The sequence below is a fragment of the Anthonomus grandis genome, chromosome 10, assembly GCF_022605725.1.
Source record: "Anthonomus grandis grandis chromosome 10, icAntGran1.3, whole genome shotgun sequence".
Classification (NCBI taxonomy): Eukaryota; Metazoa; Arthropoda; class Insecta; order Coleoptera; family Curculionidae; genus Anthonomus; species Anthonomus grandis.
Window position 1 is genome coordinate 1,490,498 of NC_065555.1, and position 24,710 is coordinate 1,515,207.

General features: G+C 29.9%; 3 protein-coding genes across 5 annotated transcripts in view; 2 read left to right on the forward strand and 1 right to left on the reverse strand.

The window, feature by feature from the left end:
- Positions 1-631: 631 nt before the first annotated feature.
- On the forward strand, positions 632-5,884 carry LOC126741637 (pectinesterase-like). The gene is made up of 5 exons (XM_050448150.1): positions 632-874; positions 934-1,192; positions 5,160-5,314; positions 5,371-5,644; positions 5,700-5,884. Exons 1-5 carry the CDS (start codon positions 632-634, stop codon positions 5,882-5,884), a joined length of 1,116 nt encoding a protein of 371 aa, XP_050304107.1.
- Positions 5,885-6,297: 413 nt separating this feature from the next.
- LOC126741495 (pectinesterase-like) lies at positions 6,298-16,041 on the forward strand. Its single transcript, XM_050447915.1, has 5 exons — positions 6,298-6,612; positions 6,673-6,931; positions 15,288-15,442; positions 15,503-15,776; positions 15,832-16,041. Exons 1-5 carry the CDS (start codon positions 6,370-6,372, stop codon positions 16,014-16,016), a joined length of 1,116 nt encoding a protein of 371 aa, XP_050303872.1. The 5' UTR covers positions 6,298-6,369; the 3' UTR covers positions 16,017-16,041.
- A 3,312-nt stretch (positions 16,042-19,353) lies between these two features.
- LOC126740900 (muscle LIM protein 1-like) overlaps positions 19,354-24,710 on the reverse strand; it is a 58,841-nt gene continuing 53,484 nt past the window's right edge. For all 3 annotated transcript variants that reach the window (XM_050447083.1, XM_050447081.1, XM_050447082.1), the window contains one exon: positions 19,354-20,153. In XM_050447083.1, coding sequence (XP_050303040.1) covers positions 19,997-20,153 — 157 coding nt within the window. In that variant the 3' untranslated portion in view covers positions 19,354-19,996. The remainder of the gene's footprint in view (positions 20,154-24,710) is intronic.

The window sequence follows — 24,710 nt, forward strand, 5'->3', positions numbered from 1 at the left end:
TATTTTTAACCTTTAAAAAACCTCTTTGATTAGAACAAAATATATTAAAAAAAAATCAATTCAAATATTATAAATCTCATTAAAATCCCGAATTTTTCAAAAAAATAATACAATAATAATTATAAATATAAAAATTATATATAATTATTATGTTGAACCTTTCCAAACTGATATGTCTGTGTATAATCGAAATATGCTCTGATCTCGGTCTACTAGCCTCTTTCTTTATTGTTTTTCCATTCTTGTGTCCTATTGAGTACTTCACTACTTTCCTCATCATTTTTTTCACTTATTAAATTATATGATCACATTTTTCTTTTAAATTCTATTTTGCACTTATTTTTTTATTAAATCCTATTGGGCTTCCCTTACTAATTTCATAATAAATTATATTTTTTGTAATAAATTAACAAAACTTTATTGTGAAATCAAATCCCTCTCTAAAGATATTTTCCTTGAAAAACACTTCAAAAATAAGTTTTAGACACTTAAAAAGACACATGTCTAGGCCAACGAATTGATTACACACATGTATAAATAAGGAATCTTCGAGTATAAATATCCTGCACTAAGCACCTAAGTAACAATAGCAAAAAATTAGATTTGACGTGAACATTCTAGCATAAGAAAAATGACACTGTACAAAATTATAGTTCTACAGCTTTTGGTGGCTATAGCTTATTCATCTGACCATCAGACTTACCCAGGGACGTCAACAAGACCCATTTTATCAGACTCAGAGGCCGCTCTTTATACAAAAGAGACATATTTACAAGGATGGAGTCCCGAAACAATCAGCACCAGTAAACAAGATTATTTAGTCGGATCTGATGGATTTTCTACCATACAAGAAGCCGTCAATGCTGCAATTACTGTGAGTATCTGTTTTGTTTTCTTACATAATTGGAAAAGATTAATATAGATATTTTATAGGACGGTGGAACCACTAGAAAATACATTAACATATCAGCAGGAACGTATAGGGAAGCCGTGCTTATTCCTAAAACTGATGTGCCCCTCACCTTGTATGGTACCCCAGGGAGTCCTGGAGATGTTCATATTGTTCTTACTCAGCCTGCAACGATGAATGGTACCGCATATGCTAACCAAGTGAACCCGAATGGTACCAGATATATAAGCGGTGATCCGGCTTTTTCCATGTATAACAAATGCGCCAGTAAAGATATCATTGGTAAGAGTTTAGGGTTATTTTTTTTAAAACATACACTTGATGAACAGTTGCCATTCAACCTAAATTAATTTTTCCGGTATAATAATCTACTGATCCTGGTCACTTTCGTAAGATATGTATAAGTCGCCTAAAATCAATTTGTATATCAACGCATGGAATTTAAAAAAAAATATATGATTTCAAGAAATTTTAAAAATTAGCTCCTGAATTTCTTTTTTGAAATTTGATGAATTCACGAAAATGTAAGAATTCATGCCTAGAATTTTTTTAAGAATTAATGCATCTCTCTAATTAGGGATTTGGACAAGTTTTTGGAAAGAGATCTCTTGAATTCCGTTAAAAAATTATTAGTTTAAAGAAATCAGTGCCTCCAAGAATTGATAGACTCGAGAAATGTTTAAAAATTTACCCGCTGGAATTTTGACAAATTTGATGATTTTCAAGAAATTTTGAGGATAAGTTGAATTTCTGTTGAATTATTGTTGTTATGTTATGTTATTATGAGTGTTGAATTATTGTTGAATTTCAAAAATTAAATGAAATACATCTTGTCTGGGAATCCTGAAATTGTTCTACAAATTTGATGATTTGAAGCAATTTTGGAAATTAGTGCCTGAAACCCCTCCAAAAATTCAAGGATTTTTGAAAACATCGACAAATTTAAAAAAGGGAAATTTTTAAATGAGCATCAAATATTATGGATGTACAACAAAATGCGGTAAAAGAAAAAGATGATTAGATGAATGGTAGCTGCAATTGTCCACAGTTTTTTAAGATGTATATGTGCAAACATCTTCTGGGCCTAGTAATTACATTAAAATATACAGTTCCACCTGTAGAGGCAAAAAATATCCATATTTGATAAAAAAGAAACCGTGGACGTCCATCAAAATCCAAACCTGCTTTGGTAATTCAGTGATGTTTTTAATTTATTGAAGTCTTATTAATAATTTGTTTAATGTTCACTCTTTTTTGTTTTGTGGTTCAAATACTGTTTTGAAAATGACATTTTTTGTTCCTTTTGTTTTATTTTATGCTCACTAGCTTTTGTCATATTATAAAGTATGAAGTTTTGAAGCAGTATGAAGTATAAAAACTGATGTTCGATTAAATACTACCCTTTAAAAAATATCAAATTTGATTTAAAAAGACTAAAGGCTGAAATTATACTAAAGATTTAATGATTTCAAGAAAGTTTGAAAATTATTGCCTGAAATTTCCAAAAAATGTTTGCAAATTGAATTCTTTTAACAAATAAATAATTTTAAGAAATTTTAAATATCAGTGCCTTAAATTCCTCCAAAGAATAAAAGAATCAAAATATTTACTCTAATTAAGTTTTGAAAAACTTAGATGATTTTCAAGAATTTTTGAATATAAATGCCTGGAACTATTTGAAAAATTTAATGAATCTGAAGCAATTTTGGAAATTAGTGCCTCCATAAATTGTATGAATTTTTGTAAATCAATGTCTGGAATTTTGAAAATTATATTTTCTACGACTATTATTTTAAAGTAAATGCATTAAACTTTCCTAGAGATTCAAGAAATTTTCGAAAAATTTGATTATTAAAAAAAATATATCAATGCTTGGAATAGTTCTAAAAAATTGATAAGCGCAAGACATTTTAAAAATCAATGTCTGGAATTTTCAAAAATTTTAAAAATAAGTGCCTCCACAAAATTTAAAGAATTTAGGAATATTGAAAAATCAATGACCGGATTTTTGAACCATTTTGTCATTTTTAATTTTTTTTTTGTTTTGGAAATGAATGCATGAATTTTTTTTGAAAAACAGATAATTTCCAGAATTTTTTAAAAAATGACGGGAATTTTTAAAAATTGTTGGAAATTGATGCCTGAAGTTCTTTTAAAAAATTAATATATTTCAAAATATTTTAAAAATTAGTCCCTGGAATTTTGCAAAAAATTAATATTTAAAAACTTTTCTATGGAAATTAATGCCTGGAATTTAAAAAAAAAATAGAAAGAAAGAAAGAAAATGTCCTATATTACGTAAGAATAATCTTGTGTACAAGCATCCTACAAGCTAAAAAAAAACAAAACAAAAATACAATTTCAAAAATTAACAAAACATTGAACAAAATTAAACACAATAAGACAAAACTTTTTGAACATACTTGAATTAAATATAACTAAATAAAACAATCAATTACTAAATAAAGGTAAACTTGGTTTTCGTTTCTTAGTTTTAAACCTCATTTTAGGAAAGCCCTGATTGATCTTATGACACAGAACTTGAAAAAATAAATGGGTCAGAAGCCGTTTCAAGTGCATTCCAATTTACCGAAGCTGTAGCAGCAGAAAAAGCATTAAAATTTCTCCTGCTGAAAATTCTTCCCATATAATGAGTTGAAGATAATACAGTATTATATGGCAATTTAGCAAGAATAGCTTCATGGTCGGAAATACCAGATGGGAGTACTGTGCATAAAACGTCATCAAAATTTGTACAGAAATAGTCAATTTTAGTTGCAGATGAAGAAGTTATTCGTGTGGGAGAAAGAACGTGCATTTTCAAGTCATAAGAATTTAAAATACTTAAAAGAGAAGTACGTGGCAAGGTTTCATCAGTGTACTTGATATTAAAGTCACCAGCCAATATAACCTTAGAGTGTAGGGACAACTGGGATAAAAGAGAATCAAGTTTGTCCAGAAACATAGCAATATCTCCTGTAGGTGGCCTATACACAAAGAATATATAAATTAAAACGCTTACAAAAGGAAATAGAGAATTCAAAAACATTCTCTAACAAAAGATTATCATACTTATCAATATTACAAAAAATCGTTTCAATTGTTTGCCTAGCCAAGATCATGGTTCCTCCATGTATAGATTGTTGACGAAAAAAATTTGATATAGGAACATAATCAGATATTAAAAAACATTATGAATTTATTAAATTATAAAAGTTGGTGCCTGATATTTCTCCAAAAATTGAAAGCATTTACAAAATAATTAGAAATCAATACCTGAAACTTTCAAAAAAAAATGATAATTTTCAAGCATTGCTTAAAATTTTTTAAAAAATGTTTGAAAATTAATGCCTAAAATTATCAAAAAAAATACGATAACTAGTGCTTGGAACTATCAAAAAATTTACGATTTTCAAGAGATTGTGATTATTAATGAATAAAATAATCAAAAAGGCTTAATAATTTTTGAGTCTAATTTCGATAATTTTCATGCGATTCTTATAATATGTACATAAGTGCTTCGAATTATAAAACATTGATAATTTCCAAGACAATCACATGATTTGAAATCATCAACTGTATGATTTTTGAGAGATTTTGAAAATTATCGCTCAAAATTATTAAAAATGTTCAATAATTTTTACAGATAAGTGTCTGGAATTAGCAAAAAATTAATTATTTTTTTTAAGAGATCCTGATAATTAATGTCTGAAATTATCAAAAATTTGATGATTTCCGAGAGATTTTTATAATTAATGCTTATCAATACTTCTCGGAAATTAATACCTGGAATTATAAAATAAATTCTGGTTTTTTAAGTGCGTTTTGATTTAAGAATGAATTATTTAATCGTTAACCTGTATTGAGAAAAAACCCAGAAAATTGTGAAAAGTACAGAAATAATGAGAAAGTTTTAAAAAATTTAATGATTTTCAGTATTATTTAATGCCTGGAATTTGTTTAAAAATTAGCAAAGTTCAATTATGCAATATTTAATTAATTCATGTAAACTCTTTGACCAAGTCGTCGAAAAATGACTTATGACGTAATATGAACAGTCATGCGACATTAAAATGCCATCGTGTTGCATAATTTTTTAAAAATATTAACCTAATACGATGAACATTAATTTTTTTACTGTGTTAAGTGCAAATGTTGTGATTTATACAAATTGCTGCCAGACGTTAGAAATAGTACCAAAGTAAAAAATTTACTGTTTAGTGACCACATGCATCTTGTCTATTTTTAGGGACAGCTTGTAGCAGTGTATTCCAGGCCTCTAATAGCGATTTGCAACTTGCCTATTTGACTGTAGAGAACCCCAGTACCGAGGCACAGGCTGTAGCCTTCTTGGGCTCTGGAGACAAGCAACAGTTCGATCACGTGTGTTTCTACGGATTTCAGGTAAAGTAAGAAAAACAAATTGCGTAGGAAAGAAGCTCATTTCTCTCTTTGAATAGGATACACTCTGCGTTAAAAATGGCAGAAAGTATTTTACGAAACCGACGATCAAAGGTGACGTAGACTTCATCTTCGGTGATGCCTCGGCTGTATTCGAGTGGGCCCAAATCATCGCCAGGGGCGACAGACGTAATAAGGCCGTTATATTCGCACCCAATACGGAAAAAACTGAAAAATATGGATTTTTAACGATAAACAGCACAATTACCGCCGATAATGCAGTCGAATCGAACAAGGGATGCAGCCTCGCTAGGGCCTGGCTTTCCAGTGATGGTAAGTAAATTTTTAGGCAATTTTAGCGTTATTTTAAACGTTGTGATTTTGGCAGATGTTAATGGACAACTGGTAATAAGGGAAACGGAAGTGGCCGACGTCATAAACGTTACTGCGCCCTATGCGACTTCCACCGGTGGTACTAAACCGTTTGCCGGAAACGCAAATACTGATAGAGATTTGGACGATACTGAGTTTAACAGATTCTGGGAATATAAGAATACTGGAACTGGAGCTTAAGTTATAATAAAAAAATTAAGTTAGAGGAAGCATTCATGTCCTTTCATTTTCTTTATTAGTTTTCGTTGCTAATATTAAATCACTTACTGGATACTAAAGATATCTCCCTAAAGTAGCTTTTGACCCTTAAATTGAGGCGCCCAATTTTATCGTTTTCTGTCTCAATCTTGTGCCCTATTTAACTTTAATAGTCTATTTTGCTCTTATTTTTTTTTATTAAATTATATTTTTCGTAACAAATCAACTATGCTGTTGCTATAAACATTTTATTGTGAAATCAAATACATACATTCCTAAAAATATTTTGCTTGAAAAACACTTCAAAAATAAGTTTTAAGCACTTAAAAACGTGCATATCTAGGTCAATCACAATTGGTTACACACATGTATAAATAAGGAATCTCGAGTATAAATATCCTGCATTAAGCACCTAAGTAACAGTAGCAACAAATTACATTTGACGTGAATTTTCTAGCATAAGAAAAATGATACTGTACAAAATTATAGTGCTACAGCTATTGGTAGCTGTAGCTTACTCGTCTGACCATCAGACTTACCCAGGGACGTCAACGAGACCTATTTTATCAGATTCAGAGGCCGCTCTTTATACAAAAGAGACATATTTACAAGGATGGACTCCCGAAACAATCAGCACCAGTAAACAAGATTATTTAGTGGGATCAGGTGGATATTCTACCATACAAGAAGCCGTAAATGCTGCGGTTACTGTGAGTATTTGTTTTGTTTTCTTACATAATTGGAAAAGATTAATATAGATATTTTTATAGGCCGGTGGAACCACTAGAAAATACATTAAGATATCAGCAGGAACGTACAGGGAAGCCGTGCTTATTCCTAAAACTGACGTGCCACTCACCTTGTATGGTACCCCAGGGAGTCCTGGAGATGTTCATATTGTTCTTACTCAGCCTGCAACGATGACTGGTACCGCATATGCTAATCAAGTGAACCCGAACGGTGCCAAATATAAGAGCGGCGATCCGGCTTATTCCATGTATTACAAATGCGCCAGTAAAGATACCATTGGTAAGAGTTTAGAGCGATTCCTCTCTTTAGTTTAAACATATATTTGATCAAAAGTTGCCATTCAACCTAAACTAATTTTTCCGGTATAATAGTCTACTGATCCTGGTCACTTTCGTGAGATATAAGTCGTAAAACAAATTAATGAATGTGCATATCAACGCCTGGAATTCTTTCAAACATTTTTTAAATTCAATGCCTGCAATTCTGAAAAATTTGATGAATTCAAGAAAATTTAAGAACTGATGCCTAGAATTCTTTTAGCAATTATTATAAGAATTAATGAATGGCTGAAAATTCTGGAATGCCTGGAAGTTTGACAAGTTTTTGGAAATAGATGCCTGGAATTCCATTAAGAAATCGGGAATTTTCTAAGAATTGAAAAATGTTTAAAAATTAACCCCCTGGAATGTTGACAAATTTCATGATTTTCAAGAAATATTGAGGATAAATGTGTTAAATTTTGAGAAATTTTATCATGTACGATATCTAAAAGTTAGATGAAGAATATATCTGGGATTCCTGGAATTGTTCTAAAAATTTGATTTGAAGCAATTTTGGAAATTAGTGCCTCCAAAAATTCGAAGAATTCAAGAATTTTTAAAAAATTCACAAATTTTTAAAAACTATCAAGTTTGATCCTTATTCAAGAAGACTAAAGGCTGGAATTATACTAAAGAATTAATGAATTGAAGGAATTTTGATAAATAATGCCTAAAATTTCTAAAAAATTTATTTAAAGATTAAAAGAATGAAAATATTTTTGAAAAGCAACTCCTGAAGTTTTGAAAAACTTGATGATTTTCAAGAGTTTTTGCATATAAATGCCTGGAATTTTTTGAAAAATTTGATGATGAACTCAAGCAATTTTGGAAATGAGTGCCTCCATAAATTGTGTGAATTTTCGTAAATCAATATCTGAAATTTTGAAAAATGTTATTTTTTACGATTATTATTTTAATTTTTCTAGAAATTCAAGAAATTTCAAATTTTTTTAATTATTTAAGAAAAATATTACTGCTTGGAATTCTGAAAATCAATGTGTGGAATTTTTTAAAATTTATTGAAAATTAATACTCTCCAGGCACTAGTTTAAAAATTAGTGCCTAGATTTGCCTCGAAAAAATTAAACATTTTTCAAAATGAATACCTGGATTATCTTGACAAGTTTAATGATTTTGATTTAAATTTTTGTGAAAATAGTTGCCTAAAATTGTTTTTAAATTTGATAAATTCAAGCAATTTTAAAAATTAGTGCCTAGAATCCCTCCATAAAATTTAAAGGATTTAGGAATTTTTGAAAATCAATGTCAGGATTTTTGAATAATTTTATGATTTATATATTTTTTTTTAATAAATACATGAAGTAAATTCCGGTAATTCCAAAATATTCACAAAATTTGATCATTTTAAAAACAAATTCCTTGGAAATATTTTAAACATTTGATAGTTGATGAATTCAAGAAATTTTGAAAATGAATCTCAGGAATTTTTAAACATTTTTGGAAATTGATGCCTAAAGGATTTTAAAAATTAATACCCGAATTTTCTCTAAAAATTGGAACATTTTTGAAAATCAACGATGTCTGGATTTTTGAAACATTTTATCACTTTCAATTTTTTTTTTTGTTGAAAATAGAGAAATCCCAGAAATTTTCCAAAAATTTGATAATTTTTAAAATGACTGATGCCTGGACTTTTTTTTTTAATTTAATGAATTCAGGAGATGTTGAAAAACAATGTCTGGAATTTGAAGAAATTGCGGGAAATTGATGCCTTAGGTTCTTTTAAAAAATTAGTTATTTTTAGCAAATTAAAAAAATAGTTCCTGGAATATTTCCAAAAATTGAGAGAATATAAAAATTTTGAAATTCAATCAGAGAAATTTTGAAATTATCAAAAAAAAAATTATGTCTCAAATTCTTTTAAAAAATTTATAATTTGAAAATATTTTTAAAATTACTGCCTGGAATTCCTCCAAAAATTGAAAGAATTGAAGCATTTTTGAAAATCAATGCCTGAAATTTTTTCTAAAATTTGATGATTTTTATTTAAATTTTGATAAAAATAAAAGTCTGAATTTGCTCTAAAATTTGATAAGGTCAAGGAATTTTTAAAAATTAGTGCCTAGCATCCCTTAAGAATTTTTGAAAACCAATATCCGGATTTTGAATAATTTTATCATTGACAATTATTTTTTTTTTAATAAATTCATGGAATTTCTCCAAAAATTGGATAAATTCCGGTAATTCTAAAATATTTACAAAATTTGATCATTTTAAAAACAAATTCCTTGGAAATTGATGCCTAAAGGATTTTAAAAATTAAAAATTTTTAAAAATTAGTGCCTAGCATCCCTTAAGAATTTTTGAAAACCAATATCCGGATTTTAAATAATTTTATCATTTACAATTATTTTTTTTTTAAATAAATTCATGGAATTTCTCCAAAAATTGAATAAATTCCGGTAATTCTAAAATATTCACAAAATTTCATCATTTTAAAAACAACTTATTGCTTGGAATTGTTCTAAACATTTGGTGATTCCAAGAAATTTTAAAAATCAATCTCAGGAACATTTTTGGAAATTGATGCCTGAAGTTCTTTTAAGAAATTAATGATTTCAAAAAATTTTAAAAATTAGTGCCTGGAATTCCTCCAAAAATTTTAAGAATCGAAACATTTTTGAAAATCAACGCCTGGAATATTGAAACACTTAATGATTTTCAAGAATTTTTGAATATAAATGCCTGGAATTATTTGAAAAATTTGAATTCCAAAAAAATTCCAAAATCCAAAAAATGCGGTCATTTTTTAAATAAATTAATGCCTGGAATTATTTTTAAGATTTAATGGATTCAGGAGCTTTTGAAAAGCAATGTCTGGAATTTTCAAAACTTGTTAAAAATTGATGCCTGAAGCTGTTTTAACAAATTAGTTATTTTAAGAAATTTAAAAAAACAGTTCTTGGAATATTCCCAAAAATTGAGAGAATTTAAAAATGTTGAAAATCAATCACAGAATTTAAAAAAATTCAATTTTGAAATTATCAAAAAAAACATGCCTGAAATTCTTTTAAAAAATTAATAATTTTAAAATACTTTAAAAATGAATGCCTGGAATTCCTCCAGGAGTTACAAGAATCGAAAGATATTTGAACGTCTGGACTTTGCAAAAAATTAATATTTCAAACTTTTATTTGAAACCAAATGCCTGAAATTATTTTAAAAAAATATGAATTTGTTAAATTATAAAAGTTAATCTTATTTCTCAAAAAATTGAAAAAATTCTCAAAATATGTAATTAGAAATCAATACCTGAAACTTAAAAAAAATTGATCTAAAAACAGACTCTTTTTTTTTAAAAAGTTTGAATATTAGTGCCTGGAATTATCAAAAAAATTTTCAATTTTCAAGAGATTGCGATTATTAATCAATAAAATTATCAAAAACAGCAACTTCATTTAAACTGTAGTAAATACTACTATAACTAGCATAGCACCTTCTTCTATGTATCGCGTACATAGTAGTATATGCTACAGAGAGTAGTAAATGCTACATTAGTGTAGTGTAAACTTTATAAATGTAGTACATACTTGAAGCATTAGCATATACTACTTTTTATGCATTCCACCCAATGTGCAATAAAATTTTTTGGAACTTGATACTTAAAAAAATTAACGATTTCAAAAAAATTAGTATCTCGATTTCCTCGAAAAAATGAAACATTTTTCAAAATCAATGCCTGAAATCTTGACAAGTTTAATGATTTTGATTTAAATTTTCGTGAAGATAGTTGCCTAAAATTGTTTTTAAATTTGATAAATTCAAGCCATTTTGGAAATTAGTACCTGGAATACCTCCATAAAATTTAAAGAATTTAGGAATTTTTGAAAATCAATGTCCGAATTTTTGAATAATTTTATCATTTACAATTTTTTTTTAATAAATACATGGAGTGTCTCCAAAAATTGGATAAATTCCGGTAATTCTAAGATATTCACAAAACTTGATCATTTTAAAAACAAATTCCTTGGAAATATTTTAAACATTTGATGAATTCAAGAAATTTTGAAAATCAATCTCAGAAATTTTTAAACATTTTTGGAAATTGATGCCTAAAGGATTGGATTCCAGAAATTTCATAAATTTTTGAATGAATGCTTGGAATTGTTCTAAAAATTTGATGATGTCTGGATTTTTAAAACATTTTATCATTTTAAATTATTTTTTTTTTGTTGGAAATAGAGAAATCCCGGAAATTTTCAAAAAAGTTGATAATTTTTAAAATGATTAATGCCTGGAATTTTTCTTAAAATTTAATGAATTCAGGAGATGTTGAAAAGCAATGTCTGGAATTTTTAGAAATTGCAGGAAATTGATGCCTAAAGTTCTTTTAAAAAATTAATTATTTTTAGCAAATTATATTTCCAAACATTGAGAAAATTTAAAAATTTTGAAATTCAACCACAGAAATTTTGAAATTATCAAAAAAAAAATTATGTCTCAAATTCTTTTAAAAAATTTATAATTTGAAAATATTTTTAAAATTACTGCCTGGAATTCCTCCAAAAATTGAAAGAATTGAAGAATTTTTGAAAATCAATGCTTGAAATTTTTTTTAAATTTGATGATTTTTATTTAAATTTTGATAAAAATAAAAGTCTGAAATTGCTCTAAAATTTGATGAAGTTCAAGGAATTTTAAAAATTATTGCCTAAAATCCCTTAAGAATTTTTGAAAACCAATATCCGGATTTTGAATAATTTTATCATTTACAATTATTTTTTTTTTAATAAATTTATGGAATTTCTTTAAAAATTGGATAAATTCCGGTAATTCTAAAATATTCACAAAATTTTATCATTTTAAAAACAAATTCCTTGGAAATTGATGCCTAAAGGATTTTAAAAATTAATGCCTGAATTTCCTCTAAAAATTGTAAGAATCGAAATATTTTTGAAAATCAACGCCTGGAGTTTTGAAAAACTTGTTGATTTTCAAAATTTTTAATAAAAATACATGCCTGGAATTATTCTGAAAACTTGATGAATTCAAGATTTTTTGAAAATCAATGCCTTGATTTTAAAAAATTTAATCGGTCACAATATGTATTGAGTAATGAATTCATAAAACTTCTTTGATTCCAGAAATTCCATAAATTTTTGAATGAATGCTTGGAATTGTTCTAAAAATTTGATGATTTCTGGATTTTTGAAACATTATATCACTTTCAATTTTTTTTTTGTTGGAAATAGAGAAATCCCAGAAATTTTCAAAAAATTTGATCATTTTTAAAATGATTAATGCCTGGAATTTTTCTTAAAATTTAATGAATTCAGGAGATTTTGAAAAGCAATGTCTGAAATTTTTAGAAATTGCAGGAAATTGATGCCTGAAGTTCTTTTAAAAAATTAGTTATTTTTTGAAAATTAAAAAAATAGTTGCTGGAATATTTCCAAAAATTGACAGAATTTAAAAATTTTAAAAATCAGTTACAGGAATTTTGAAATTATCAAAAAAAAAAATATGTCTGAAATTCTTTTAAAAAATTTATAATTTGAAAATATTTTAAAAATGACTGCCTGCAATTCCTCCAAAAATTAAAAGAATTGAAGCATTTTTGAAAATCAATGCCTGAAATTTTTTAAAAATTTGATGATTTTTATTTAAATTTTGATAAAAATAAAAGTCTGAATTTGCTCAAAAATTTGATAAGTTCAAGGAATTTTAAAAATTAGTGCCTAGAATCCCTTAAGAATTTTTGAAAACCAATATCCGGATTTTGAATAATTTTATCATTTAAAATTATTTTTTTTAAATAAATTCATGGAATTTCTCCAAAAATTGGATAAATTCCGGTAATTCTAAAATATTCACAAAATTTCATCATTTTAAAAACAACTTATTGCTTGGAATTGTTCTAAACATGTGGTCATTCCAAGAAATTTTGAAAATCAATCTCAGGAATTTTTAAACATTTTTGGAAATTGATGCCTGAATTTCCTCCAAAAATTGTAAGAATCGAAATATTTTTGAAAATCAACGCCTGGAATTATTCTAAAAACTTGATGAATTCAAGAATTTTTGAAAATCAATGCCTCGATTTTAAAAAATTTAATCATTCACAATACGTATTTAGTAATGAATTCATAAAACTTCTTTGGATTTTTAGAAATTCCATAAATTTTTGAATGAATGCTTGGAATTGTTCTAAAAATTTGATGATGTCTGGAGTTTTGAAATATTTTATCACTTTCAATTTTTTTTGTTGGAAATAGAGAAGTCCCAGAAATTTTCAAAAAAATTGATAATTTTTAAAATAATTAATGCCTGGAATTTTTCTTAAAATTTAATGAATTCAGGAGATGTTGAAAAGCAATGTCTGGAATTTTTAGAAATTGCAGGAATTTGATGCCTTAGGTTCTTTTAAAAAATTAGTTATTTTTAGCAAATTAAAAAAATAGTTCTTGAAATATTTCCAAAAATTGAGAGAATAGCAGCATTTTTGAAAATCAATGCCTGAAATTTTAAAAAAATTTGATGATTTTTATTTAAATTTTGATAAAAATAAAAGTCTGAAATTGCTCTAAAATTTGATAAGTTCAAGGAATTTTAAAAATTAGTGCCTAGAATCCCTCCAAAAATTGGAAGATTTAAGAATTTTTGAAAACCAATATCCGGATTTTGAATAATTTTATCATTTACAATTATTTTTTTTTTCAAATAAATTCATGGAATTTCTCCAAAAATTGGATAAATTCCGGTAATTCTAAAATAGTCACAAAATTTGATAATTTTAAAAACAAATTCCTCGGAAATATTTTAAACATTTGATCGTTGATGAATTCAAGAAATGTTGAAAATCAATCTCAGGAATTTTTAAACATTTTTGGAAATTGATGCCTAAAGGATTTTAAAAATTAATGCCTGAATTTCCTCTAAAAATTGTAAGAATCGAAATATTTTTGAAAATCAACGCCTGGAATTTTGAAAAACTTGTTGATTTTCAGAATTTTTAATAAAAATACATGCCTGGAATTATTCTAAAAACTTGATGAATTCAAGAATTTTGAAAATCAATTCCAAGATTTTAAAAAATTTAATTATTTACAATATGTATTTAGTAATGAATTCATAAAACTTCTTTGGATTCCAGAAACTCCATAAATTTTCGAATGAATGCTTGGAATTGTTCTAAAAATTTGATGATGTCTGGATTTTTGAAACATTTTATCATTTTCAATTATTTTTTTTTGTTGGAAATAGAGAAATCCCGGAAATTTTTAAAACAGTTGATAATTTTTAAAATGATTAATGCCTGGAATTTTTCTTAAAATTTAATGAATTCAGGAGATTTTGCAAAAAAAAATTTCTGGAATTTGAAGAAATTGCGAGAAATTGATGCCCGAAGTTCTTTTGAAAAATTAATTATTTTTAGCAAATTATATTTCCAAAAATTGAGAGAATTTAAAAATTTTGAAATTCAATCACAGAAATTTTGAAATTATCAAAAAAAAGTGATGTCTGAAATTCTTTTAAAAAAATTATAAATTCAAAATATTTAAAAAATTTGTGCCTGGAATTCCTCCAAAAATTGAAAGAATCGAAGCATTCTTAAAAATCAATGCCTAAAATTTTAAAAAATTTGATGACTTTTATTTAAATTTTGAAAAACCAAAAGTCTGAATTTGCTCTAAAATTTGATAAGTTCAAGGAATTTTAAAAATTAGTGCCTGGAATCCCTTAAGAATTTTTGAAAACCAATATCCGGATTTTGAATAATTTTATCATTTAAAATTATTTTTTTTAAATAAATTCATGTAATTTCTCCAAAAATTGGATAAATTCCGGCAATTCTAAAATATTCACAAAATTTGATCATTTTAAAAAGAAATTCCTTAGAAAAATTGTGAAAACTACAGAAGCGTAAATCCGCCCCTAAATTGTCGAAAATTTAATGATTTTCAGTATTTTTAAATGCCTGCAATTTTTGTAAAAATTTGCGAGGTTAAATTATGCAATATTTAATTAATATGCATTAATCGGTTCTTAAAAAAACCGTTTTAGTTGTATTATAGCGAGTGATACTCATTTAGCTTTCATGTAAACTCTTTGACCAAGTCGAGAACTGACTTATGACGTAACACGATGTTAAAGAACATTCATGCGATATTAAAATGCCATCGTGTTGTATACATTTTTAGCACATTCAGGTATTGGCCTAATACAATGAACAGTAACTTTTTTACTTTAAGTGCAAATGTTGTGATTTATACTAATTGCTGCCAGACATTAGAAACAGTACCAAAGCAAACAATTTGCTGTTTAGTGACTACATGCATCTTGTCTATTTTTAGGTACCACTTGTAGCAGTGTGTTCCAGGCCTCTAACGACAATTTGGAACTTGCCTATTTGACTGTAGAGAACCCCAGTACCGAGGCACAGGCTGTAGCCTTCTTGGGCTCTGGAGACAAGCAACAGTTCGATCACGTGTGGTTCTACGGATTTCAAGTAAAGTAAAAAAAAGACTAATAGAGTAGGAAAGAACCTCATCTCTCTCTCTTCGAATAGGATACACTCTACGTTAAAAATGGCAGAAAGTATTTCAAGAAACCGACGATCAAAGGTGACGTAGACTTCATCTTCGGTGATGCCTCGGCTGTATTCGAGTGGGCTCAAATCATCGCCAGGGGAGACAGACGTAGTTCGGCCGTTGTATTCGCACCCAATACGCCAAAAACTCAAAAATACGGTTTTTTAACGATAAACAGCAAAATTACCGCTGATAACGCAGTGAAATCGAAGAAGGGTTGCAGCCTCGCTAGGGACTGGCTTTCCAATGATGGTAAGTGGATTTTTAGGCGATTTTAGCGTTATTTTAAACGTTATGATTTTGGCAGATGTTAATGGACAAGTGGTAATAAGGGAAACGGAAGTGGTCGACGTCATAAACGTTACTGCGCCCTACGCGACTTCCACCGGTGGTACTAAACCGTTTGCCGGAAACGCAAATACTAATAGAGACTTGGACGATACTAACTATAACAGATTCTGGGAATATAAGAACACTGGAACTGGAGCTTAAGTTATAATAAAAAAATTAAGTTAGAGGCATGTCTTTTAATTTTCTTTATTAGTTTTCGTTGCTTATATTAAATAAATCACTGGAGACTAAAGATATCTTCCTAAAGTAGCTTTTGACTCTTAAATTACTAACAGAGGAGAAAAAATTGTCTCAAAACATCTTTTATGTGTCAATCAGATGACTTGCTTAGCACCAATTCCAGGCACTAATTTTTAAAATATGCTTTATTAGCGAATCATGTAACCTGATTGACACATAAAAGATGTTTTGAAATAGCATAAAAATTAGCATTTGATTTTAACTTCAACGTCAACAGCCCCTTGCCAAGTCCACCTAAGATCTTTTAGTGGATAACTTTTGATCTACTTAAGCTATAAACTTAAAACAAACTTTATTTGATTAGCAATGATTTTTTCTAAAATATTGGTGGTTACCATAAAAGCTGTAACCCCACTACGAAGGCAGATATTTTGGGAAATATAAAAGAGTAATTCTTGGACGCAGCTATATTACAGAAAGTACTTATATATTCTTTTGTGGCTCACTTACACCCGTCATTATTAAAAAAAAATGAAGATTCAATGATCACCTATGAAACAATTTTTATTTTTTTGTTAATAAAATCGATATTTCACTGGTTATCACTATTTGAATTTTGCTTCACGACAGCAGACCCTTACTGCGTCACGCTCAGGGTTTTCCGTTGATAACTTTTCATCTGCTAATAATAGACTCGTGAAACAAACTTTATTTGTTTAAGAATGATTGGTATTAAATTATTGATGATAACTTATAGGGCTCTAAGTCTAATACTACTAGAGATATCGCAGATGTAAAATAAATTATACTTGTCAAGGAACTCATAGCCTAAATTTTGTTGATAACTTCTCTGGTTGTTGCCTTACAGTTTTAATACTAATAGTGAAAGTTAAAGACTAATTAGTCACCAATGGCAATTTCCTTATTTGATTAAAATAGCATCAAAATTAGCATTTGATTTTTCCTTTGCGTCAACAGTCTAGCTGAGACCTTTTAGTGGATAACTTTTGATCTATGTAAGCTATAAATATAAAACAAACTTTATTTGATTAGCAATGATTTTTTCTAAAATATTGGTACCTACCATAAAAGCTCTAACCCCACCACGAAGGCAGATATTTTGGAAAATCTTAAACAGGATTCTTGCACGCAGCTATAATACAGAAATCACTTATATCTTCTTTTGTGGCTCACTTACACTCGTCATTATTAAAAAAATTAAAGATTCAATGATCATATATGACACTATTTTTATTTTTTTCAAATAAAATCGATGGTTTAGTGGTTATCACTATTTGAATTTTGCTTCACGACAGCAGACCCTTACTGCGTCACGCTCAGGGTTTTCCGTTGATAACTTTTGATCTGCTAAAGATAGACTCGTGAAATAAACTTTATTTGTTTAAGAATGACTGGTATTAAATTATTGATGATAACTTATAAGGCTCTAAGTCTAATACTACTAGAGATATCGCAGATGTTGAATACACTTCAATGATGGCAAATTTCGTGTACAAATTCTTTGGTTGTTAACCTAAAAAATTATAGACTATTTAAATACCAATAGAAATCTGTTTAGTTTTTTAAAATATCATCAAAGGCTTAGAAGCTATCGCCATTTGATGTTTACTGTACATCGACAATCTCTTACTGCGTCAAGCTCAGATCTTTTAGTTAATAACTTATGATCTACTGAAGGTACAGTCATAAAACAAACTTTATTTGATTAGTAATGGTTTGCTCTAAAAAGTTGAAAGTTACCATAAAAGCTCTAGTCCCACCACGAAGTCAGTAATTCTTGAAAATATAATACAGAAATTCTTGAACGCAGCTACAATAGAGAAATCCCTTATATCTACTTTTGTGGATGACTTAAGCTTATGAGTATCAAGATAATTGAAGATTTACTGATCATCTATAAGAATCTTTTTATTTTTCTTAAAGGAAATCAATAGTTTGGGGATTATCGACACTTGAATTTTGGTTCACGTCAGCAGACCCTTACTGCCTCACGCTCAGGGTTTTCCGTTGATAACTGTTGATCTGGTAAAGATAGAGTCATGAAAACAGCTTGATTTAGTTAGGAATAGTGTGCATAAAATTATTGAAAATAACTAATAAAGCTCAAAGTCCAATATTATCAGAAATATCGCAGATGTCAGACAGGACGTCATGAAATAAAATTTTGCTTATAACTTCTCTTGTTGTTGATCTACAATTTTAATAATAATATTGAGTTATAGACTTGTTAATGACCAATGAAAACCTTCTAATTTTTTTTGATATAGCGTCAACATTCTCATTTTATTTTTACTTTACGTCAACAGGCCCTTGATGCGTCAAGCTCAAATAACTTTTGATCTACTGAAGCTACAGTCATAAAACAAACTTTATTTGATTAGAAATGGTTTTCTCTAAAAAGTTGATAGTTACCATAAAAGCTCTAATCCCACCACGAAGTCAGTAATTCTTGAAAATATAATACAGGATTCTTGAACGCAGCTACAATACAGGAATCCCTTATATCTTCTTTAGTGGATGACTTAGGCTTATGGGTATCAAGATAATTGAAGATTCATTGATCATCTATAAGAATCTTTTTATTTTTCTTAAAGGAAATCAATAGTTTGGTGATTATCGATACTTGAATTTTGCCTCACGTCAGCAGACTCTTACTGCGTCACGCTCAGGGTTTTTCGTTGATAACTGTTGATCTGGTAAAGATAGACTCGTGTAATAAGCTTCATTTGGTTAAGAATGATTTGCATTACATTACTGATAATGACTAATAAAGGTTTAATTCCAATACTGTTAGAGATATTATTATACAAAGTATACACTTCAGGGAAGTTATGACAGAAATTTTGTTAATAACTTCTCTGGTTGTTGACCTACAGTTTTAATAATAGTAATGAAAGTTAAACGAAAACCTTTTTATTTTCTTGAAATAACGTCAAACTTTTCATTTTATTTTTACTTTACGTCAACAGGCCCTTGTTGCGTCAAGCTCAAATAACTTTTGATCTACTGCAGCTACATCCATAAAACAAACTTTATTTGATTCGTAATGCTTTTCTCTAAAATGTTGATACTTACCATAAAAACTCTAACCCAACCACGAAGGCAGTAATTCTTGAACGCAGCTACTACTACTAACTTTTGTCTACTAAAGATAGAATCATCAAATAAACTTTGTTCGATTAAGAATGATTTTCTATCAAATACTATTCCCAACTGAAAAAGTCAAGCCCATGTTGCTCTACGGATCAGACATACGAATAAATAAAACAAACTGATCTAAATGTTGTAGCTTTATATTAATATTTCTTGTAAGATTTTATAATCTGAACAAAGAACCATGTCGATAATATACAGCGAAAAACGTTGTTATACAAGTTGCGAAGCGCTAAGCAAATATCCGTTCGATTTAGACCATTCATATGGCCGGTGTAGATATATACAAAAAAAAATTAACAATTGTTCAATTATTTTGTTCTCAGGTCGACCTGCGTCGTTCGTATTCTGCTTTTAATACACACTGCGGCGTCCGGAAACCGACAGTCTGAGTCTTCTGTTCCCTCTGAGTCTCGGAATTGTATATATATAGATTATAAAAAAATATTTTCCAAAAAAAAATACCTTTCAAAAATTTGCCCTTAATTAAAGCTAATTCTAATATAATAAATTGATTATTGCGCAATAATTAAGCTTAAATTACATATCGGGATATCCTTGTCTGTTAAAGTGTAACGATTGATAACATGATAATATATTACAGCGGTCTTCACCGTCACGTCATACCAACGGTGTCAAATTTGACACGAAACCCTGACATAGTAACTAAAAGATGTCATTTCGTCCAGGCCTGTAATGTCCGGGTCAGCGTCAAATTGGACACCGACGGCATATTCGTATATGGCGGTGATTTAATATTAAGTAGATTAGGCCATTGTAAGGGTGCCGGCGCCCATACCGAAACCGACCCCCTTGGGTCCAAAGTTTCTACCGTAGCATCCTCTACAGTAGATCTCGCCGTTGGGGGCGTCGTTTTGATTGGTCGAGTCCAACGAACGTCCGCAATCGGCACAACTGAAGCACCTAAAATTTAAAAAAAAAAACATTCGTATCAATTCGTATAATTTTGGTTTATTATAAACTATACTGGATAAAGATCGAGAAAGTTTCCCGTTTGACCCGTTGAGCACAGTAACCAATTCGAGACAAGAAAATTCGTCCATTATGGTCAAAGTTCTTTATGTTTGTAAATAGAAAATTTGGGATTTCAAGGTGTGAACCGTTCAGTCCTCCGCCCGACTACGGTTTGACGTTCGTGACAGAGCGTTTTTAAAAAATTCATTAGTTGCGCAAGCGTTTGGAGTCTTGTGAAGATGATGATTAATAGGGATCGTCAATTATTCGCAGGACTGAGATAGGGAACCAGAAGAAAAAATGAGAGAGAGTTGAAAGTCGATTTTTTGAATTTCTACCGCAATTCACTCCTTACTTGCATCTTCAATCTCTTTGAGAAATAATTTTTCTTTTGTAGTAGTGCTCTCGATAAACGAGGAAAATCGTTTCATAGTGATCGCCGAGCATTCGTAAGAGTGAGATGGAGAATAAGGCCAAGAAATCAGTTAAAAGTCGATTCTTTGAGTTTCTACCGCATTTCACTCTTCACTCACGCCTTCCATGGCTTGGAAAAGTTACTTTTCTTTTATAGTGGTGCTCTCTACAGACGAGGAAAATTATTTAATAGTGATCGCCAATCATTTATAAGAGTGAGATGGAGAATAAGGCCAAAAAATCAGTTAAAAGTCGATTTAATGAGTTTCTACCTCATTTCACTCTTCACTCACGTCCTCAAACGCTTGGAAAAGTTACTTTTGTTATATAGTGGTGCTCTCTACAGACGAGGAAAATTATTTAATAGTGATCGCTAGTCATTTATAAGAGTGAGATGGAGAATAAGGCCAAAAAATCAGTTAAAAGTCGATTTAATGAGTTTCTACCTCATTTCACTCTTCACTCACGTCCTCAAACGCTTGGAAAAGTTACTTTTCTTATATAGTGGTGCCCTTTACAGAAGAGGAAAATCATTTAATAGTGATCGTCAACCATTTATAAGAGTGAGATGGAAAATAAGGCCAAGAAATCAGTTAAAAGTCGATTCTTTGAGTTTCTACCGCATTTCACTCTTCACTCACGTCCTCAATCGCTTGGAAAAGTTACTTTTGTTATATAGTGGTGCTCTCTACAGACGAGGAAAATCATTTAATAGTGATCGTCAACCATTTATAAGAGTGAGATGGAGAATAAGGCCAAAAAATCAGTTAAAAGTCGATTCTTTGAGTTTCTACCTCATTTCACTCTTCACTCACGTCCTCAATCGCTTGGAAAAGTTACTTTTCTTATATAGTGGTGCTCTCTACAGACCAGGAAAATTATTTAATAGTGATCGCCAACCATTTATAAGAGTGAGATGGAGAATAAGGCCAAGAAATCAGTTAAAAGTCGATTCTTTGAGTTTCTACCGCATTTCACTCTTCACTCTCGTCCTCAATCGCTTGGAAAAGTTACTTTTGTTATATAGTGGTGCTCTCTACAGACGAGGAATATCATTTAATAGTGATCGCCAACCATTTATAAGAGTGAGATGGAGAATAAGGCCAAAAAATGAGTTAATAGTCGATTCTTTGAGTTTCTACCGCATTTCACTCTTCACTCACGTCCTCAATCGCTTGGAAAAGTTACTTTTCTTATATAGTGGTGCTCTCTACAGACGAGGAAAATTATTTATTAGTGATCGCCAATCATTTATAAGAATGAGATGGAGAATAAGGCCAAAAAATGAGTTAAAATTCGATCCTTTGAGTTTCTACCTCATTTCACTCTTCACTCACGTCCTCAATCACTTGGAAAAGTTACTTTTGTTATATAGTGGTGCTCTCTACAGACGAGGAAAATTATTTAATAGTGATCGCCAATCATTTATAAGAGTGAGATGGAGAATAAGGCCAAAAAATCAGTTAAAAGTCGATTCTTTGAGTTTCTACCGCATTTCACTCTTCACTCACGTCCTCAATCGCTTGGAGAAGTTACTTTTGTTATATAGTGGTGCTCTCTACAGACGAGGAAAATTATTTAATAGTGATCGTCAACCATTTATAAGAGTGAGATGGAGAATAAGGCCAAAAAATCAGTTGAAAGTCGATTCTTTGAGTTTCTACCGCATTTCACTCTTCACTCACGTCCTCAATCGCTTGGAAAAGTTACTTTTCTTATATAGTGGTGCTCCCTATAGACGAGGAATATCATTTAATAGTGATCGCCAACCATTTATAAGAGTGAGATGGAGAATAAGGCCAAGAAATCAGTTAAAAGTCGATTCTTTGAGTTTCTACCGCATTTCACTCTTCACTCACGTCCTCAATCGCTTGGAAAAGTTACTTTTGTTATATAGTGGTGCTCTCTACAGACGAGGAAAATTATTTAATAACGATCGCCAATCATTGATAAGAGTGAGATGGAGAATAAGGCCAAAAAATCAGTTGAAAGTCGATTCTTTGAGTTTCTACCGCATTTCACTCTTCACTCACGTCCTTAATCGCTTGGAAAAGTTACTTTTGTTATATAGTGGTGCTCTCTATAGACGAGGAAAATTATTTAATAGTGATCGCCAATCATTTATAAAAGTGAGATGGAGAATAAGGCCAAGAAATCAGTTAAAAGTCGATTCTTTGAGTTTCTACCGCATTTCACTCTTCACTCACGTCCTCAATCGCTTGGAAAAGTTACTTTTGTTATATAGTGGTGCTCTCTACAGACGAGGAAAATTATTTAATAGTGATCGTCAACCATTTATAAGAGTGAGATGGAGAATAAGGCCAAAAAATCAGTTGAAAGTCGATTCTTTGAGTTTCTACCGCATTTCACTCTTCACTCACGTCCTCAATCGCTTGGAAAAGTTACTTTTCTTATATAGTGGTGCTCCCTATAGACGAGGAATATCATTTAATAGTGATCGCCAACCATTTATAAGAGTGAGATGGAGAATAAGGCCAAGAAATCAGTTAAAAGTCGATTCTTTGAGTTTCTACCGCATTTCACTCTTCACTCACGTCCTCAATCGCTTGGAAAAGTTACTTTTGTTATATAGTGGTGCTCTCTACAGACGAGGAAAATTATTTAATAGTGATCGCCAATCATTTATAGGAGTGAGATGGAGAATAAGGCCAAGAAATCAGTTAAAAGTCGATTCTTTGAGTTTCTACCGCATTTCACTCTTCACTCACGTCCTCAATCGCTTGGAAAAGTTACTTTTGTTATATAGTGGTGCTCTCTACAGACGAGGAAAATTATTTATTAGTGATCACCAATCATTTATAAGAATGAGATGGAGAATAAGGCCAAAAAATGAGTTAAAAGTCGATTCTTTGAGTTTCTACCGCATTTCACTCTTCACTCACGTCCTCAATCGCTTGGAAAAGGTACTTTTGTTATATAGTGGTGCTCTCTACAGACGAGGAAAATTATTTATTAGTGATCGCCAATCATTTATAAGAATGAGATGGAGAATAAGGCCAAAAAATGAGTTAAAAGTCGATTCTTTGAGTTTCTACCGCATTTCACTCTTCACTCACGTCCTCAATCGCTTGGAAAAGTTACTTTTCTTATATAGTGGTGCTCTCTACAGACGAGGAAAATTATTTATTAGTGATCGCCAATCATTTATAAGAATGAGATGGAGAATAAGGCCAAAAAATGAGTTAAAATTCGATCCTTTGAGTTTCTACCTCATTTCACTCTTCACTCACGTCCTCAATCACTTGGAAAAGTTACTTTTGTTATATAGTGGTGCTCTCTACAGACGAGGAAAATTATTTAATAGTGATCGCCAATCATTTATAAGAGTGAGATGGAGAATAAGGCCAAAAAATCAGTTAAAAGTCGATTCTTTGAGTTTCTACCGCATTTCACTCTTCACTCACGTCCTTAATCGCTTGGAAAAGTTACTTTTGTTATATAGTGGTGCTCTCTACAGATGAGAAAAATTATTTAATAGTGATCGCCAACCATTTATAAGAGCGAGATGGAGAATAAGGCCAAGAAATCAGTTAAAAGTCGATTCTTTGAGTTTCTACCGCATTTCACTCTTCACTCACGTCCTCAATCGCTTGGAAAAGTTACTTTTCTTATATAGTGGTGTTCTCTACAGACAAGGACAATTATTTAATAGTGATCGCCAATCATTTATAAGAGTGAGATGGAGAATAAGGCCAAAAAATCAGCTAAAAGTCGATTCTTTGAGTTTCTACCGCATTTCACTCTTCACTCACGTCCTCAATCACTTGGAAAAGTTACTTTTGTTATATAGTGGTGCTCTCTACAGACGAGGAAAATTATTTAATAGTGATCGCCAATCATTTATAAGAGTGAGATGGAGAATAAGGCCAAAAAATCAGTTAAAAGTCGATTCTTTGAGTTTCTACCGCATTTCACTCTTCACTCACGTCCTTAATCGCTTGGAAAAGTTACTTTTCTTATATAGTGGTGCCCTTTACAGAAGAGGAAAATCATTTAATAGTGATCGTCAACCATTTATAAGAGTGAGATGGAGAATAAGGCCAAGAAATCAGTTAAAAGTCGATTCTTTGA